The 20,967-nt window shown below is 43.3% G+C and overlaps 1 protein-coding gene across 3 annotated transcripts in view; it reads left to right on the forward strand.

Moving 5' to 3' along the window:
- cux2b (cut-like homeobox 2b) overlaps positions 1–20,967 on the forward strand; it is a 98,017-nt gene that overhangs the window by 27,013 nt on the left and 50,037 nt on the right. For 2 of the 3 annotated variants that reach the window (XM_086313419.1, XM_086313420.1), the window contains exons 2-3: positions 9,160–9,270; positions 12,976–13,023. In XM_086313419.1, the coding sequence (XP_086169545.1) occupies positions 9,160–9,270; positions 12,976–13,023 (159 nt within the window). Of the gene's footprint in view, positions 1–9,159; positions 9,271–10,689; positions 10,806–12,975; positions 13,024–20,967 lie in introns of those variants that run through there. The other variant, XM_086313421.1, reaches the window with a different exon arrangement.

The following is a 20,967-nucleotide window of genomic DNA, read 5'->3' on the forward strand; positions in this document are numbered from 1 at the left end:
CATTTAATATACGAGCGCTACCTTCTGTTGCACAACAGGGCAAATTTTAAAGCGACTGAAGTATAAACTGGCCTTTCAAGTGGCTGCTCCCATTTTGTGACAACAGAACTCGCCTGCCAGTTCCCCGAGCCTTTTGTGACGGAGCTCAAAGCTCTCGGCTGCTTGTTGTCAGCTCCGGTTTTATTCCCACTCTCACCGCTCTATTTAGATTCATTTATTTTTGGTTCAAATGCTGTAAAATGAAAGTGTGATGCCGAGAGGGAGGGTAAAGGGAGTGTTCCCTCTCTCTCAGACAGGTGGCCCCGGTTTATGTCGCCGGGCCCCAGGGGCCCCACTAACTGAGTCTGAGCGAGAGGAGGGACCCGTCTCTCGGCGCTACACAGGTGGTGTGAAACGCAGCCCTCTCTCCACACCTGAAATATTCAGATTCTTCCAGCGGCTTCGCTTTGATCTCACCGCAATCGACAAGGGAAAACGTAGAGGATGGGGTGGTGGGGGGTAGAGAAAACAACAAAAACAAGAGGAAGAGCAGCACACCTGAGAGCGAACAGATTGACATTTCTTAAGAGAGAATAAACAATCGCAGGTTAGCTGTGCTGCATCGCTGCAGCTCGTCGTTTCAGGTGAAAGTGGGCCACGGCAGCGATGGCTGCGTCTGCGGAGCCTTCCTCCTCTCGTGCAAACTGACCTCAATGGTGAAGCTTCACAGGAACGAGTCCCCCGCAGCACGCTCCTCTGTTTCCACTTTGAAAGTTATTAGAAACCAGAAAGCAAAACCTGTCCCCAATTTTATTCAAGTGCGACACTGTTGCCGCTCGCCTAATTTTTCACGCATACCCCAGAAAAGAAAAAACCCCCAACTTATTTTGGACGGTTATTGTGTTTGAAGCACCGGGCTCTCTCTTTTTTCTAATTCTCAACTATTGTAACACCTCCCCGTTGCTCTTTCATATTCACATCTCCATTTGAGCCGATCATTTTGGCCGACTGAGGTTATCGTGTCTTCGCTCAGGTTTCAACCCACTAGTCTGCTAATGAATCATAGGACTGTGTAATTAGTCACCCTGCATGTACAACACAATGACAATAGACACCCTGATTGTAACCACAGAGTTTGAAAGGAGCAGAACAATGCTCGGCCTTAATGATGATATATAAGGTGTTGTAATTGGCCTTCGTTTGGAGCGCTCAGTCATGGATTGTAATTTGAAGTTTCTAATTGGAGGGCATTTAAAGTTATTCATTGGTTTCAGAGTGGATACAGGATTGTTTGAAAGAGCTGTAATAAGATGTTTTCATGATACCTCTTGATACTATTTTTGAATAAGACTTTACAATAAATGGAATTAGGGCCTCCCTGGTCATACTAAGATGAATTACCAGTGCATTAGTGTGAAAAAAAAGAGGGGGAAAAGCGCATTTGTGTGTACATGTGTGTCCAAGCGTGCATGTTGGATTTAAAGAGAGAGAAGTGTTGACAAGTAGGCTGTGCTCTGGCGCATCAGGCGCCAAAAACTCTCTAAATGAAGCAGGGTATGACGAATAATGGCTGACAACACCAGTCACACCTTTTGCTGATGGTTGTAACGCTCATGCGCTTCTCCTTCCTTTTGTAAGATTTAGCATACTGTTTGAAGACAGCCTGACTGACTGGGGATTAATTATTTTGGATGATTTATCAGACTTTCCAGTCCAGAGTTGAGCGAGGTGTCAAAATGAAACGTGATTTTTAAAAAACATTTATTTATTTATTTTCCCTCCGCATTCGCCGGTAAGTCCTCACACACAGTCTGTACACTATACACCTTTACCTGTTTATGCACAATGCAGTCAGCATTGCTGCTACACAGTGGACGGAGCTAGGGTTCCCAACCTCGGTGTCAGGACCTCACAAGGAGACATAAAATGTATCAGAGGAGGTGAAAGGAGACTTATTGGACACTCGGAGCACACATGCTTATTATACACAGTTCCTGCATGACTGCTGCAGCATTTTTCGGCTGCAGCTTGTACGTTTTTATATGACGTGCGCAATGAGCATGGGATCAAACCTCCAATCCTGTGATTACTCTACTCCCACAAATGTAATAAGGCAATGGCAAGGGAAAAGGAAAGGAAGGCATCATGTCTTCATATCATTCGAAGTCTGTTTAAGCTGCAGAATTTCCTATCGCCTCCTCAGACATGTCAGGCCTGCTGCTGTCCTGCATCGCTGCCCCTCCACTACCCCAACATTCACCTGTGGGCTCTGAGGGATAATTACTTATCATGTCCCAGATTCTACGTGTGTCATATTTTTGGGAAGAGATGATTTCAGAGCTGAACTCTCGCTATATTCTGTTGCTTTAATGAATCAGTAAATTCAAATATGAGCTCTCTGACTGAAGTACGCATGGATTGTGATTTTCTGGGCAGATACAAAAATTATGATTTGGCTGATAGCTGATGGTTTATTCTCTCTCGTCTTTATTTTTTTGTGGTCATTCATTCTGCCTTTTTCCCCATGAAAACAAGGAAATTGTCTTTACAGATGATACTTTAACAGATTTATTGCCCACAGACATTCATGTTTGTCCTGTCTTCCTCTGCTAACTGCTAACCCGTCACGGCACATAGCTGCCCCTCCCTGAGCCTGATTGTGTTGGAGGGTTCTTCCTATTAAAAAGGAGTTTTTCCTTCCCACTGTCGCCAGGTGCTTGCTCATAGCAGGTCGTTTGATTGTTGGGGTTTTGTCTGTATTATTGTTGGGTATTTATCTGTTGTTGTGATTTGTCACTAAATTGAATTGAATTGAATATAAAGTTGAGGCAAGTCTGTGTTACCTTACCTAACAGATGTGTATGCAAATAGCTGTGTGTGGAAGCTGCTTATTTGCGCCTTATTTCTCTTTAATTAGCCGTTGGCAGTCAGTGTTTGGCAGATTTTCAGTGCAGACCTCTTCATAACCATGTTTAGATAATATTTTTGTGGGTAGACCGTATACTTTGTAACTTTTTCTAAATCTTTATCTTGGGTTAAGCTCAACCCCATGTGGCACTCACAGTTGTTTAAACGAACTGGGAAATATTGGGTAATAGTGGGTATTGGGTAGTTTGGTTGAACCGCAGTGTGATGGTGACATGAAATGATGTAGAGCAAAACTAACGAAGCATCAGTTCGGGGAATAAACAGATGGAGGGGGATGCCAGGTGATAGCATCCCGCCCCCCCACAGCATCCCTGTCAGAAGCTGCATGCTCAGCTCACATTCCAAGTGTGGGGTCGCGGAGGTCAGAAGCTCCTCCCTGCTGGGTTTGTCTGGGCGGTCTAGCACCCACATAGACACACGCTGTCTGTTTGTGCCCTTAACTGACGCTCAGCTCAAGGAGGCCAGATAAGAGTTCATTTTGGATCTTTCATATGGACAGGCGCCAACGTGCACCTCTCCCCGAGCTCCTCTAACCCCTTCAGCCAAACCACTCCCTCCGCCGTTAGCGGCTGGGAGCGTTTGCCAATCATAATGTTGAGGCCAGACTAGACTGCAGTGATTGGGGCCATTGATTGTAGTGATTTGATTTATTGATCAGTCTGCCCTCTCGAATGTGGCGTCTCAGATGCGGGGCTAATCTGAGGCTGCTATGGACAATCTTGTGCCTCACAGAGAATGAGAAGCGATAAGGAAAGTATGAAAGGAAACTACACTTATCTTAATCACATACTGGTCCCCGCTCTGCCTCGTTCGCTGCAGCCCCCCGTGTGCAGATGTCAGCGCACATGTGTCTGTGCGCACACATGTGTGCCAAATCGCTCTTTTGTGCAAGACCTTGCGTGCAAAGAGTGTGTGTTGTTGTGTCAGTGTGCGTATGCGGTGGGGGTTGTGAGGCAGTACAGTCACCAGGCAGAACAGAGTGGATCTATAAATTGATGGAATTCAAAGCCTCCAGCATCGATTACCATTATAACAAACAGCAGCACACAGAATGTCTGATTATTTTTAGACAAAGATTCTGTGCTCTCAGCAGCAATTCTGCTGATGCTGTCACACTTTCAGACATCTGCCTATGATTGCAATTAGATGGGATACAAAAAGAAAAATAATACCCCCATCTGCATTTTCCCCTCTCTCCTCCTCCTTCCTATTTTTTCCCTATTTAATTTGTGCTGTCCAAGCCCACTGCACACAATAGTGATTTTGACTCAGTCTAACTCAATGCAGTACCTTGCTAGTTTTCTTTTTTTTGCACAGTTGTCAACATTTTCCACCACGGCTTGTCTTTGTGAAAGGCCAGAAAATAGCTTACCACCACAGATGTAATCAAGATGAGCTAGGTTTAATGAATCAATGTCAAATCTACTCCAACATAACACATTAGCGAGTCCTGGATTTTACCTAAAACATTCCTGCTTGCACAGATTGCTACAGCACATCATTTTGCTCCACTTTTTTTTTTTTGTCAAGAACAATTGTGTTAATTAGCTTTTATCCAACTTCCCTTTGCCTAGAATCATCATTTAAAGAAACATAACATACTCGCTTTGTCTTTTTTTGTGTGTCAGATTTCTTGCCACCTCTAACCTCCAGTTTCTTGCCTGCTTCTCTCACCCTATGGAATCTGAAAGGATCTGTGCCTGTAGCCTTCGCTGCAACACGCTTTGCATAAACCTCAGACCTCTTAATGTAATATAAACAGCTGCTTTATCATATCATCTGATGGCTCCACTATGGGGTCCGTCTTTGGTCAGTGTCAGAAGGCCACAGTCTGCTTTTGTAAGCCAAAGGATATATGAGTCATGGTTTCACAGCTATTTTTTCCTTCCCTTGTGTTTAGCTGGTCATTGAGCCGCTAGTCCGTTTACAGGCTGCCAATAGGGTGCAGATCTAGCCTGTTAAAACCACTAAGCTCCTTCTTTCTTGGTCTTTGTTTTCGAGTCACCAAGATTGCCTTCTTCTCACGTATCGATGGGAGCACACCAGGACTGGTTCCATTCTCAAAATCCCTCTTTCCTGCCTCCTCTGGTCCCAGTGACAGCTCCGCCCTCCCAGGGGAAACTCATCAATTATGGCTGGATGTTTGACTGGCAGAGGCTTAATGACAGGAGCTCTGTATTGACCTGACTGCCACACACTGAAAATTTGGTCCCAATCGCCCTTTTTAAAACCTGTCAAATGATTACTGAGAAACTCCTCTTTGCACAGCTTGTTGCAACTTGCCTTTTCTTCCTCTTTTTTTAAGACGAAGAAATCTACATGTTCATGCAATTGATCCTGTGAAGGATGAAGCCCAACATAATGAAGGGAGATAAGTGAATTTTATCAGGGATCTTGAAGGTCCCCTGGTTGTAGGTTGAAACGGATCACATCTGATTAGAAAGCAGAGGAAAAGTCTTCCTCAGTATCTTTTGTCTCCGGAGATAGCATTGCTATTTCAGCAACACTATATTGTGAGTTTCTCCCATCATCAGTCTGAACAAGACAACCAAAGTAGCAAACCGTCTGTTCTGCCTCACTTCTTTCCAGAAAGACAGGCAGTAGGTTTCATTTGATGGGCTGTTGCCCAGGCTCCCCTCCCTCGTAATGGTCTAGAAACTGTGGGGATGCTTTCAAAATAACCGTGCCATAATGACTGCACTGTTTGACTTGCATACTGCATGAGTATCCACCATTCTCATCAGCTGAGCTGCAATAAAAGTGAGCCCAGCTTTACGGCGAAGCCACTGACGCACGGGCAGACTCAGAAAAACCACACTGTTATATCTTAAGTACTTATAAAATCCACTCAAAGTCACTTCTTGAGGAATTTTCTCTTGGCAAGATTAGCCAGTCTAGGGCCATTTGAATCTAGTGGAGGTTGGCCGGCTTCTGAAAGCCGACTCTCTAATCTCCAGGAAGGCTCATCCCAGATGGACTGTGAGGACTAACAGGAATTTATAAAGTCCTGTCGCCTTATCCTGTACAGCCATGCCCTTTTTCTTTCTTTTTTTTTTCCTTCTGTGACAGCACGATTTACAAGGAAAGACACATTTCCTTCTCACCAAACGTATCATAAATATTGGGACGTTTTGACAAGGGTAGATGTTCAAACATGTTACATTGGTCTTTGGTATAAATACAAGGCACGCAGCCTTTTAGGCATGATTGACTTCAACTTGACCTGTCATTACTTGAAAACTACACATTGCATTGCTGCAGTTTAAGTTTTTCTTTAGTTTCTTTTTGTATTAATGCAAAGCAATTTCACACAGACCCAGACACACATAGAAAATAACTGCAGTGAGCTATGAAAACAACTGACCCAGAATAAAATGGGTGGTAATGTCTATTATTCGTATTGTTAGCAGTCTTCCTTAAAAGACAAAACTACACTTGATTAATCTGACTTACTGTATTGCACTATGTATCTTCTAGCTCGTCTTATTTCTTTATTTGCGTGCACCTAATCTGTTCAGTTGGCCACTGGTTTATATGTTGCATATATACCACATGAGAGCAGTCTCATCTAAGGCTTTGTGAACAGTGAAAAAATATAATTTTATATTTGTTTATATATTTATGGCATCACCTGTAGTGAAGCTCTGGGCTGATGCTAATGCCAATGTTTAAAATAACTTGGTCGATTGTCTATACCAGTGCTTTTACTTTATGTCCAGGATAGCAAATACATTTAAAAAATGTTTTTCTTTTTTTTTATATTTAGCTTTTGCTAAAGTGACACAAATGATAAACATCAATCTCAATATGCGATGCATATGGGGAAAAATGAGCAAAGACGCTAACAGAGATTGGCTGCTGCCACAAAAACAACCAAGAAATGATGCAGTCGATAAGAACCAGACTTTCCAATATTTGTTAACTTCTTTTTTTGCTAAAAATCTTCATCCAGCAAACCTCTTGGCTATGAGCGGAAAACTGCAGCTTAGCACAGCAGCACATGCCTGGAGGTGCAACCTGGCCAGTCAGGAACATTTGCCCCCTTGTAGTGATGCTTGTGACTTTTCCGTCTTTAGCCTGTGGCGATGACGCTCTGTGTTCAGTGATCGATCACCGATTTCTTGGAAAGTGAAGTTTTTGTCAGAAATTAAATCCTTTGCAAACATGTTACACATGACTATCCATGTGTGTTGTTATAAAATTACTATAATTCAACAACTGGACACAGTTCGACAGTTCAAGTTTAAGATCTATAGAAAATAAACAAAGCTGCATGAATTAAATCAGATTTTTTTTACATGTTAGGGCACTCAAAAAAGTTAAATTGAAAGTTTTAGACCTCAGCTTGGCTCTCACTGCTTTCATTGCATATGTCAACTGGGCTGATAAATGGGCTGATAGTGATATTGGAGTGATGGATCAGTACATCCTTAGTTGTATGGTTTTTAACCTTTTAATGACTGAAAGTGTTGTTTTGATTGAACAAATTTAAAGATTCAGTGTGTTGCATTGAGGCTGAACGCCAATGAAAGAGTCAGGAAGTCAGAAAGAATAAAATGCTGTTATAGTTTTGTGACATACAATAATGCCATACCTAACATTTAAATGGACTTCTGTGGAACATTTTATAGGCTAAGACGGTTGGAGAAGAAAGAGTTAGTGGGATAAGTTTAATATAACCTCCTGTAGAGGAACCTGGGGTGGATTGATGGGCATTAAAGCTGTAGCTTTGACATTGGACGCTGCTCGTCACATCTCAGGAGCATGGACCTTGGCCAATACAGCGCCAAGGTTGTAAATGTCCTCAAGGCTTGCATGCTGTCGCAACAAACTTTTACTGCAGAGGCGATAGCATCAGTCAGGTACCTTTCTTGTAGACAAATTGGTAAAGTTGTGGCGTTAGAGTCTCAGTGTATAGCATCTCGCTTAAGACAGTGCACATTCCTACTTTAGCCCCTTTTTGACTCGCCAGTCCAGGGACTTGAACCAGCAGCCCTTCAATTAACAGACCGCTTCTCCAACCGACAGGCTGTCACCATCCCACGAGGCCACGGCTGGTTGGAAGCTTCATCCTTCCATTATCTGACTTTTTTCCCTCTCCTCCTTGTCGTGTTATGATTTATTAAATTGCCTTTAAGTAAGACTGCAGATTAATTAAAACACAGTCAATTTAATTTCCGTCATATATAAATTCGTAGTGGTAATTGAATCCCCTACTCCACTTTTTATATTGTAACCCAGCAGTTACAAGAGAAGAAGAGCCTCCTCAATTACTGATAATCACAGTCCAAACTAAGAGGAATACACTGCTGTCTGTTTCACTGCTCGGTGTAGGAAAGCAGAGTTTGAATCTGCTTTCTCCCTTTTTTTTCTGTTTGCTGAAAGAGCCGGGAATTGGATGACTGATCAATAATATTGGATTTGCGGATGGCATGTGGTGCAGCTGAGTCCACGGTGAATGCAAGGTTCTGATGAAGGGGCCTGCTGCACAGGCAGCTATGCATAGCGGATCAGACATGTCGGCAGGGCGGAGCTCTTGTTTTGCTATGACTACAGATATGTAAGCAACCGATGTGACATTAATGGAATAGCAATTGGGGCCCGTTGTTGTAGCAAAAGGGTAATGTGGTTTAAAGCTATGGAGGCTGCTGTCGCGTATTGAAAATCTGAGCGGGATCAATATAAAGATTGGTGCGGGCGATGGGGGAGAGAGATGGAAAAGAGGCTGAAAATAGATCTGACCTGTGGTAATTACTACAGCATGTGAGGCGCTCGTGTGTTTGAATCAGGTCTCGGCCGGGCTTAAAAAACAGCCACTCATTTCAGAAGGAAGCTCCATTTGTTTATAAGGGTGTTTGTCAGGTTATTGGGCCTTAACATGTGACCCCCTCCCTCCCTTGCTCTCTCTCTCACCCTCTCACCCCATTCGCTCACTGGCGCTCTATAGCTGTTGCAAGCGTATTGATTATTTCAAATACTGATTATCTAAAAGGCCTTCTGCTACTGTAGGCATTGGATTTATTTTGGCTTAATTATTTATGGGCCAGGGCTAGCTGTAAGTATTACTGCTGTGAGATCATGAAGGATTACATTGTTAATATTCAGCAGTGTATTTTTATTTATGTACACTCTTAAGCTTTACTGGATGAGCTTTGGCCGGCTCCCTAAAGTGCCGTCTCTCTCTCTCTCTGTCTCGCTCTGTTTCTCTCTCCCCCCGTCTCACCGTTTGTCTGTCTTTTGTGTGTTTTGTAGAGGGAGCTAAACTCTGCAGCGTCTGAACTGGCGGGTCGACAAGAGGAGAGTGAACATTCCCACAAGCACCTGGTAGAGCTGAGCAGAGAGTTCAAGAGAAATGTCCCTGAGGTGAGTCTGGCACCCCCCCACCCCTTACACTGTCTCACACATACACACATATGACCCCCCTACATTATTTCAACTATGTGCCATTTTGCTCATCTTCACCTCAGCAGGTACTGACTGTCTGCATCACTGCAGCTGCTCAAGCCCCCGCACATACCTTTTTGAACAGGGAATTATTTCTCTTGTAAAGCCTGCATTAGCATACTGTATGTTAACAGTGCGCAGCACTTGCGAGAAATCAGGGTTAGCCTCCTCCCTTCCCCTTTCCAGTAGATCAGTTAATATTTAAATGCTGAGGCCTTGCAGTATTAGCCTCTGGCTTGGTGCGATGAGGGTTGAGGGGGCTCATTTGCAAAAAAAGGTAAGCACGACTGTGCTGGTTGCTTTCAACTCCAAAGCTAAAGCACCACTTTATGAAAAAGTTATCTTGGTGTCAGAGTTGGCAGTGGATGTTGATATATCTCCAGGTTTATGAGATGGATCAGGAACAGGTGTCTCTCCAAACCCATTAAGGAAAGGGATTCTGACTAAACAATGTGATGAATGCTGATTAGGACGCATCCCCCTCTGCACCATCCCACCTGTTAGGGTTCACTACTTTGTCTCTGGTTGTATGTTACAATACAGAACCAGACACAAGTTGTGATATACACTGAGCTATCAAAGCAGCTACTTTCCTTTAACAACAAGTGAACTCCGTTAGTCTGATGTATCTTCAGTTCATTCTTTTTCTGAACTCTCTTCTAACAGCTTTCACTAGAATAGCATGTTTTGCAGTCTCTTAAAACAAAGCTCCACATGGCTAATTACCATAACCAAGCACATGGCTAATTAGAATATTATTACATATACACATTACCCAAGCTATTTCTCAACATATGTTTACACACATGCTGTACACAAACGTGAAATGTGCTCATGCTAAAAAAAAAAAAAAAAGTCTAAACAGATGCTCAGATAAATTGTGTATTTTACTCCAAAGCTAGGCTAACATACAAGTAGCATCCCTAAAGTTTGCTACAGTGATGAAGCAGGCCCTTTTAGCTTCTTAGCCATAATCTCACATGTAATCTCATAGCTTTGTGTTTCTTTACATCCACTGTTTGTCTTCAGCTGAAGCGGTGTGGACCACTGACTCTGCATTGATCTTTTCATATAGCCTCTTGCTACTTCCTTCCTTCTGCTGTCTTGCCACCAGCACTATTTTCCCCTCTTTATTTTATTTCTTAATTAATAGTTCATCTGTAATTCTTAGATTTTCTTGTTGAGGGACAAACAAAAAAATTCTACCTTAAGCCAAAGTCAAATTTAAATGTTGAAGTTGTTGTTTGCCAATGATGAGATTCCTTAATTAAGACTTTAAAGCGAATGATACGGTGGCCCTGAGAGTCAAAGCACAACAGATGTTTTTTTGGGGGGGAGGAGGCATTAAGGTGACAAAACAGCTGCAGAAGTGACAGAAACTAAAACATGTGAAGGGTTGCGCCGCTGAGATACGCTTAAAAGAAGGATTAATCAGTGCCGTGAGGGAGAAAAAGGTAAGGTCACATGGTTCATGTAATACTGTAGCTACGTGTTTGCTATTAGTCGTTTATTGTTAGCTTGTCACTTTCGCAGCTTGTCACGTTATCGTCTCCACAGAAACGCTTGAGTTGCATTTTATCTTTTCTCTTTCCGTTGTGTTTTTTGTGTGTAGTTTTTTTTTGGTAGCTTTTCTATATGCTGACGTTTTCTTAAGTTGCAATGCATTTGACCTCTCAGGGCTGCCGTAGAATGAGGACTGGCGATAGATATTGATAAGACTTGATACCGATACTGTTATTGATTCTTCTTAGCTGAGCCACAACAAAACAGTTTTTATTATGTTAGAGTTTAGAAACTAAAGGAGAAATAAGTATTTGAGGTGTGCCCCACTTATTAAAAGCTAATGTTGATTATTTTTCAATATGTAGCTGTCAAAAGAAACATGTTGGCACTGGTAAAAAGGAGTGATGCACTTGGAGCCATATGATTCTGATGAACTGGACAATCTGGAACCAGTCCTGAATAGCTTTCCTTAATGAAATTTCATTGCATTAACTACAGTGTAGTCAGATATGAGATCTCTTTGTGGTTAGCACCACGGAGAGAAACTATTAAGCAATGCATCTTTCAGTGTAAGTACTGGAATGTGAATGTCATTTGAAGCGAACATAAGCTATAATATTTCTTCTGTTTACAATCAGTTCTTCTCTTGTCATTATTTAGGGGTACTAAAAATATCTTATTTAACCAGGACCCGTTATGCTCACAAGGGCGACCGTGGCTCAGGGGGTTGGGAATCGCATCTGTAACCGGAAGGTCGCCGGTTCGATCCCTGGGCTCTCTGTCATGGTCGTTGTGTCCCTGGGCAAGACACTTTACCCTACTTGCCTACTGGTGTTGGCCGGAGGGGCCGATGGCGCGATATGGCAGCCTCGCTTCTGTCAGTCTGCCCCAGGGCAGCTGTGGCTACAACTGTAGCTTGCCTCCACCAGTGTGTGAATGTGAGAGTGAATGAATAGTGGTATTGTAAAGCGCTTTGGGTGCCTTGAAAAGCGCTATATAAATCCAATCTATTATTATTTTCTAGTTCCATATTTATGTTCTTGGACCTGAATAGCTTTGCATAATTCACAGTTAAAATATAATCTTTATTGAGCTCGTCTTATCTTCTGTCTGAAGCGAGCCGTTTTTCCCCTCCCTTTAAGAAAACTTTCTTCTGACTACAAGAGGTTTGAACATCAGGTGGGTGGGGCTTGAATTCTTACATCCAGAGGTGTATGGCTCAGGTGACTACAACAGGGATATCCCCTCGCATTGACATCATGCAGGACCAAGAGTAGAAAAAGTGAAAGAGAGCATTTTTTTGTCACATCCTGACTAATCATACTTTCAGACGCTACTAAATTCTACTAAAAGGGGCGGATGTCAAACTATCCTAACCATTACACTTAATACATCACAATACGATTTTAACAACATGTAGAATTTCATGTGTCATTATTTATGTTCTGGGCTATTTTTAATACCTACTAAGAAGCTATATAGACATCACTTATTTTCATGTTCTTCTGCTTTACATTAAAAATGTGCTGAGACCTCGATGCACCTTGCTTTTGTAAAGCAAAATGGCAATTAAGGTAGATTGAACCGAGTACATGAAAAGCAAAACCTAAGAGAGATACAGATATGATTTAGTCCTTTTTCATCATCTTCCTTTGAAATGATCAACTATTGACATGTAGGCTGAATTCAAAGGGAATATTTTTATATTTTATAAATTAACCTTCAAACTATTTGCTATGCTGCCTGCCTATCTCAGCCTGTAGTGCGCTGCTGTAATCTTGTCAGTATAATACAGGCGTTTAAGACAGGATCAGGCTGTCACCACTGGCAGCACAATCCCCTTACCTGAGGCTGCGAGAGCTCGCACACGTCTGGATCTCTAGCTAGTGGAAAGCCCCACTTTTGAAACATGCCCACTCAAACTCTTCAGGTTTAACCACTAATACTCACACCCCATTACGACGTAACTCACCGGCAGCACACGTGCAATGTGAGGGAAGCTGTGGTGAGAATCCATTAACGTGCTCTTTCTTATGTTTGTGCCGCACTGGGACTGGTAGACAGGTGGAGTGTGTGCAAAAACGACAAAGTGCTGAGACAATTTTTTTTGTCTGTACACAGGAAGTCCGGGAGATGGTGGCACCTGTTCTCAAGAGTTTCCAAGCCCAGGTGAGTCGCACGACTTTTGCATGCTACGGATCACTGATTCAGCAGCAGATTTAGCAGATTCAGCGCTTTTATCGACGATGTCTGAGGCTTTGTCTGCATAACATTATAATCTACTGAAAGGAGACACTCTTGCTTAGCACACTGACCAAAGCAGACCACTGTGCTCCTGGAAAGAAACACTTGATTGATAGGGCAAGGAATCCATGGCGTGCTTTTCATGTTACTGCTCATCTGGTGCTTATTGACTGATGCCTTTTCTGTCAAAGTGAAGTAGCATCTATCTGCCATTAGATGATCAGATATCTGGCTTCTCATATTTTCTTGGCTGAGACAAGCCCTCATTTCCTGTTGTGATGGTGCATTCAGCGTGCCCCCTCTGACGTCGCCATATTGAAAAAGTCATCTGATACCTACCAAGACTCTACTCTAGCCATTAAACCAAGGTCATAAATCACATTTGTGAGCTGCATTATGGTCCACGAAGCAGAGGCTTATGGAAATGATACCACAAATATGTTTCCAGTCTCGTTCTCCCCCTTCTAAACTCCCGCTCAGCGCTAACCTGAAAGCCTCATCATCGGTAAACATTAGAACACTCGGCATGGATTGTTCAGATCTCTTGGAAGCGATTATTGGCAGCTTCTTTTTAATGCTTTATAATTGACTATGCCCAAGTAAGCGTGTTTTCTGGCAGGAGCTATCACATTCAGCACCCTGTGGTTGATTTCTGTGCTAATTCAATTACTCCGACTGTAAAGTTCCACAAATATCAGAAGCACCCTTCCATATCTTTATTGTGCAAACAGGAACCCAAAGGATTAATTTAAGCACCATTGATGTCTGACAACTGGGAGTCTCGAGATGTTTCATAGTAGATAAAATAGATGGCTGATAATGAGCAATGATTTTTTTTCTTTTTTTTCATGTTAGCTGCAGGCCTCTCTGGGTACCTCTTGGTCTCTCTTGTGTAACTACCACAGGCTCGTGTTCTGCACATTTATAAGTAAGCCAGCTTGCAAAGCAAAAAAGCTATTTTTTGATCGCAGGGTGCAGCAGGCAACTAAGCACACCATAATAATCTAATCCTCTGGTGTTTTTCTGATACACTTTGACCTTATTGGTAATGTCAAACAGCTTGCAGAGGCTTGTGAACTTTACCCAGCGGTAGTCTGCTCGACCTCAGTGTAAGCCGTGGGACCTCGACCTGCTGCTGCTGCAGGGGGAGACAGTGGAAGGGAAGGTTGGAGTTGGATGTGCTTATTTGGCTGTGTGGTTTGGGATAGACCGAAGCTCCCCTGCAGGTGCACTGTACAGGTGGTGAACAGTAGAAAAGTCCCGGCGTGTTCTGCGTGTGCGTGTGTGAGGATGCATACTTGCGAGGAGGAAAAAAAACTGGGTCCCTGCCCCCCTTTTCTTCCCCTCCCTCATTGCAGTTCGGAGGCCCAGAGGAGTGCCTCTTGGTATTTGGACCCTCATCATGCCACTTCTAAAGGAGAAGTCGGCTCCTTTGAAGTGTTTGCGACATGACAGGTTCCCTTTCTTTTCTTTTTTCATTTCAATGTTCCCCACCCACTTTCCCTCTCTTCTCCCGTCCAATCTCGCCTTCTAATTATCACTAACCAGGCGACTGATTAGAAACACGTTGCCGACCTAGTTTTTCCGCAGAGCTGGAGGAGGAGAAAGGGTTAATCCCAGAGCTGGTGGCTGTCATTGGTCGCTTCCCTCCTTCTTCTCCTCTCTCTTTTTTTTCTCCTTTCGTTCTGCTCTCCTCTTTTCTTTCCCTGGAAGTTTGCTAATGAGGTCCCGTCAGAGCTGAGGAGAGGTGTTAATTTGGCCTTGTGAAGTAGGAAGGAGATTAAGGACAGTGAGGAGCTGAGTTTACGGCTTAAAATACACCGCTGTCCTTATTAATCCACAGGGCCCTGGGAGACCGGCGTTTTTGGTTTTATAATGAACACTGTCTTATTAAGAAGGTAATTTTAATAAAAATTTACGGCGAAGAAGAGGAGATGGTACACGTCTCCATGGTCTCAGGCACACCTTTGGGGCTGAGGGATATGACAGTTATTTCTCAAATAACCGATCGCTGGAGAGCCGGGCCCGTTGGACCGCGCTGTTCACACAGCTCTCTCTCTCAGAGCTCTCGCTGCCATCTGAACATACAGGAAAAACAGACTTTGCCGACTCTCACCGAGACTTCGCAGGCTTCTCAGTGCAATTTACACCTCCCTCTCACTTTAGAGTATAAACTCCCCTCAGGACGAACCGTGATTCCTGGTATGTTTGCAGGAGAGAGGCAGATTCCTCCTCACATCCGGACAATCTGAATATCAGGCCCAAATTAAGCACTCATTCTATTTTTCTCTCCTCTCCTCTTGATGTCGTTCGGCGATCTCGGAAAAAGAAAACAGCAGTATGGGTCCCTAATTACTGAAACTTGCTTTACAATGATAATCCGTAGAGTAATTTAGCGTGCACAATGAGAGTTGTGGTGCTTGCGCAGATGGAGATTCTGATAAATAGTTTGTAACGTGTAATTAGCAGCTCTGCCGGTTACATGCCATTAACCCCTCAAGCTCAGGAATCATTATTGGCCCTCATTATCAAGCAGTAAGGTACGATCGAGCTGACTAGACATCAAAAACATCAAACAGCTATTAAAGCAGTGCGAGCTGGGGGCCGGTGGACACCTGTTTATGAGTCTAACTGTGCCATTTCTTCCCCTGAGGTGCTAAAAGTGATGATGTGAGGGAAGACAATGTTTTCATGTATATTGTTGTTGTTGTGGTTGCTTGTTTTTCTGTGTGAGCTTTGGAGGTCTTTTTCAAATGAATTAAGACATCTCAAAATGGCTGCTGTGTCTTGTCTGGAAAGGTGGACTGTGCTGGTAATATGACCTTTCATGCTGGAGAGCGGCACCAGAAATGTGCAATAAAAAAGACAAAACAGTTGTTTGGATTGTCATATCTGCTTTAGTGCTTTTTTGTTTTTGTCATTAAAAGCTTCTGCAACTGTATTTTCATCCTCGTTTAAGGCTTCTTGCAGATAATTTGTCCACGAGTATAAGAGCTGAGTGGAGACCTTTGCCCATAATGCCTCGCCCTGAGCTGCCCTCCCGTACTCCACGCGGCGAGGTAGACGTCCACCATCTTTGATCATCCATCGAGAGCCGACCAGTTTTTCCTCCTTTTTGATTAATTCCTGAAGGAAATGATAATTTCTCTTGAATGTATGAATATGTTATGAATAGTGGAATGAATCAAAGAGTAAAGGATGATAATTAATTACAGCGCTATGATAAAAGGCTGTGGGTGTTATGACGCAAGCTTCCTCTGTGTCATTATGAGAGGCTCCGTAATTACCTTTCTGCACGAGCCAGCGCTCCTGGCGGTGCTGGCAGTGAGAGTGCCGCTCGCTGAGTGAGTCTAACGGTCATAAAGCTTTTCCCTGCCTAATTGTCTGAGGGGCTCTATGGCACTTTCATAGATGAGGGACTGCGCCGTTAGGAAAAATGCTCGGCGACGCTACAGCTTTTCCAGCTCAATGAAGACAGATCTTCATCATGGGCTAAACCTTGCGGTTATTAGGTACAGATTGCATGAGTGGATGGCTAACTTGGGAAGGTGGTGTCGGAATGAGTGAGCAGCAGAGTCATACAGTCTGATAAAAAGCTGCTAGTAGACTACGTACAGTTTTAAAAGCAAGCTAGTGTGGATTTCTTTGTACATTATAGGCTCATATTTCTGTGCCAGTGAACCAGATCTGTGCCTCCCAGGTACCTCTGAATATTCCCTTTGTGTTATTATTCATGCCCTACCTTATGTAAGGGGCATTTACGACACCCTCCTACTCACTCCCACTCGCCCATCCTCCCATGCTTCCCCCCCCGGCTATGACCAGGCTGCTCCATACTGGGCCGACGAGGTATCTCTAATGCCTGTCTCCTGCTCGGCTGTCTTAGGCTCATTGAGCAGCAGGCCAGGCCCAGGATCTCCAGGCCATTACCTATTCATAGCACGCACCGGCCTCCAGCCTATTGTGGGGAACATAATGGGCTCCGGGGCCATGTAAACCACCGGCTTTCTGCTCCTAGTTTATCGCTTGTGTCCTTTTCATGCTAAGGAGAGGGAATGAAGGTGAGAGTAAGGAAGTTAGGAGAGAGAAGGGAGAGCCAAGAGGGAGAGGGATGTGAGGGGGCGTGGGAGTGTAATTGGACATTAGATAATACCTTCCTTGAGTCTTCTACGTCCTTTGCATCTCCTGAGGGTGAATGGCCTTGCATGTTCTCCACATCAGCGCAGAAAAGCTGCTTTGAGTCAAACGTAATGCACCTCGATTCACTCACTGTTTCAGTTTCTATTACTTTAAAGTTTACTTTTATCGATCACGATTAATCAGAGATGAACAAGCTTATATGTGGATGTTGGATCAAATGCTCTGTATCCTGCTGTAACAATGCAACTTCATTTCGTCTAATGCCAAGTCCTGTACATGAGCAGTGAATAAATAGCCTTTTTCTGAAGATACTGATATTTCTTAGAGATAGTCTAGTTTAAGTTGACACATCACTTTACATTCTAAACGTATTCAGTGCAAGACATGTAGTAAATGGCCTCTGGGTGAATTTGAACCTGGGCCTCTGGTTAACCTGCTCAGCCTTTTGCACTATACCAACATCCTTGTTGGGAATAACTTTAAAGTGACCTGTGTAACTTCTGCCAGGTACTGTGGGCACAACTGACAAAATACAGAATAATAAATGTGAAAATATTGTAATCAGCAAGTGAATTTTAAGTTGGTATATTTACAGATAAATTTAATATAAAGCCAGGACGATGCCACCCACAGGTTTGTGAACTTTGGCTTTTGAAGCCTAAAAAAACAGATAAAAGTAGAATTACCCTCACCCAAAAGCATGCACTTCCTGGGTGGTTTGTTGGTACAAAAAGACATTCAGCTGTGTCAGCATTCACCTTTCACTCAAAGAGGGCATGCTGTTAATGTGCAATGTAAAATTGTAAGGCTTATGAAGGATTTAAATGAATGAAAATAATAAAAATCTACCTGCTATCAAGTACATTAGTTATAAAGACCAAAAATGTTTATTGTAATTGTCATTTTAACATGGAAGTTTATTCAATTCCATTTAATTCAATTTTATTTATATAGCGCCAAATCACAACAACAGTCGCCTCTTTATATTGTAAGGTAGACCCTACAATAATACATACAGAGAAAAACCCAACAATCATATGACCCCCTATGGCAAGCACTTTGGTGACAGTGGGAAGGAAAAACTCCCTTTTAACAGGAAGAAACCTCAGGCAGAACCAGGCTCAGGGAGGGGCGGGGCCATCTGCTGCGGCAGGTTGGGGTGAGAGAAGGAAAACAGGATAAAAGACATGCTGTGGAAGAGAGCCGCAGCTTCCTTAAAGATAGCCTCAAGTGGCCACTAGAGGAACTGCAGTTTTGACAAGCGCTTCATTTCCCAGAACTGGAGGTTAATGCTTGATATGGACAAATTACTTTTTCTAGGTGACTCGTATAGGTCGGGATTTGTTGCTAGCTACAAGTAAATATAGAATTGGTGAACACTGCCAGTTTTGTACCAAACCAGTTTATTCTCATAAAATAAAACTGAGGGCTATAACAGAAAAAGCCTTCCACGAGAAGGACAAAAATAGAAATCATTATCTCGCAGATCCAAACAGAAAACACAGGTTGTGTTTTCTTTTTAAATATGCTTGCTACGTATGTTTTCTGTCTGCAGAGGTGAGCACTTTTTTTTTTTCTGGCCAAATTGATAGCTTAAGAATTTACCATCCGTCAGCTTGGCAGAAGCTCAGACAGTACCTTTTTAAAATGAAATATCATTAATTCAGTAAATGACAACATAAACAAACCCAGTAGTTGGGTGGCAGCGTTTCCCAGCGCTGCACCATCTTTCAGCTCCATATTGGGCCTTTTGTAGAAGTTTAATATATCTGACTGCCCTTGTTTGTTTCCTGTGTGGTGACTGATTGTTGTGATTCTGCCGGGTGTTTTTATGCTGAGACGCCTCAACCTTTCCATCAGCCTTCCCAGTGTCAGTCTTATCCCTCCTCTGCTGTGCTGTGATCTGATGGCGTGTGTTGGCGTGTTTGTTTTCCTGTCCTGACTGATGCCCTGTCGGAGCGTCCCAGTTGGGTGTATTCATCATTATGGATGCGTGTTTAGAGTCAGGGATGCACACCAGGTAAAGAAGAGAAGATGGGGGGGGGGGGTGTTATAAATAGGCACTTGGCTCTCTAGCCATGTGGAATTGATGAGTTTCAGCACATTCTGCTCTGCAGTGCCAGGTTTAATTTCTACCGTCCTGACAGCACAAACCTCAGAGCCCAGAGACATCACGCCTGACTGCCGCTGCTGTGCAAATGTTAGCCATGTTTGAGGATGGACGCACGCATAGCGCCGGCTGCAGCGCTCCTATTGGATGTCTGACTGGGTGTACATCCCCTCCTCTAAACCCCTGTCACCTTAACAGACAGGCAATCACATCCCTGACTGGACACTCACCAGCAGCACACAGTAACTAATCCAAGAGGCAGTTTCTAAGACTGAGCTCGCCTCGGTCTTAACATGGTCAGCTACTGGTTACGAGGCAGGTGAACGCCTCTGTTTCCTCATCTGCTCCCTCCAGGCACCCTAAGTCAGACAGCAGCAGCAGCAGCAGCAGGACGAACCACAGCAGCAGCACTGTCTCTGAGATTCTCCGAGTCCTGGCTCACTCTCAGCTGCTGGCAAGAGCACAGTCAAATTAGCCAATAAAAATGTGTGAAATCGGTGGCTCAGTGCCGGCGAGGACGTGCCAGGAGAAATAAACATCAGTGCTCGCACAACCAGGAAAAGCTCGTGTGAAGAGGAAAAAGGCGGAACGGGAGAGCTGCTCCGTCGATTCTACGGCACGACTCTCTGATTTCAGGCGCAGAATCGGAGCTGCACAGACACAGTCGGAGTAAAGTTGTTTCTCCCCTCCACTGAACACAGAGACCCGGCACCGGATCAGGCCGGTGTCAGCACAAGTCAGAAGAACATGAGCTTCTGTCAGAGGATACACAGGCCTCACGTGCCGAAGTGATTTAATTCCCACTGTTCATCTGCAGTGGCCTCCCCCCTCACCATCCCCACCATCCCCACCCCCACACCTGAAGCCTGGGAATACCAGTCTTCATTTCACATGATGCTCGGCTGTGAAGTTTAATTTCAGCAAAATCTAAACACGCTAATTAAATATCATAACTTTCTGAAGAAGGCTCTTGTAAAGGTACCTGAAATTTTAATTTAGACTTCAAAAGAGTGAAGACTTTAAAGCAAATCTATTGTTTTTCATTTAGACTTGCAATTTTCTTTTCTCTGCAGTGCTGCAGTACGAAGTTATGATTGATCTGGTAATTAAAATATGCAGAGAGGGAAAAATATTAACTGCTCCTTTTTTCACTTTCTTTTTGTTTTAGAAAACAGCCGACACATTTTCTCTGCTCTTTCCAGCACAGATAATTAAATTTTGCACATTGATGTTCTTTACACAGCATTCATCGGCCTCATTATTTTTCCATTTTCATCTTTCTGGTGCGAGATCGATAGATTGATAAAATGATGGAGCCTATCTTAAATAATGCAAGCGGTGAAAAGTTACACTTACTTTGCTGCTGGCTAAGTGTTTGAACTTTTTATTCTTCTTTCAAATTGTATTTAATATCCCATGAAGGTAGATCTCGCAGTATTACGTGCTAGCATAAAACATTTATTCCCATTTTTGCTGTACCTCTGCAAAAAAAAAAGAAGGAAAAAAAGATGCACCTCATCTCCAGTTTTAGTGAGCCTATGGTATATGAGATGATGCTTGTCAAGGCTAATATCCTAAATGATAAAGAAAGTGGCAATTCAAAGAAAGACAGCGTAAAG

The sequence above is a fragment of the Aulonocara sp. 'chitande type north' Nkhata Bay genome, linkage group LG12, assembly GCF_057382095.1.
Source record: "Aulonocara sp. 'chitande type north' Nkhata Bay isolate Kocher_YH1m ecotype deep benthic linkage group LG12, A_spYH_male_GT1.1, whole genome shotgun sequence".
Lineage (NCBI taxonomy): Eukaryota > Metazoa > Chordata > Actinopteri > Cichliformes > Cichlidae > Aulonocara > Aulonocara sp. 'chitande type north' Nkhata Bay.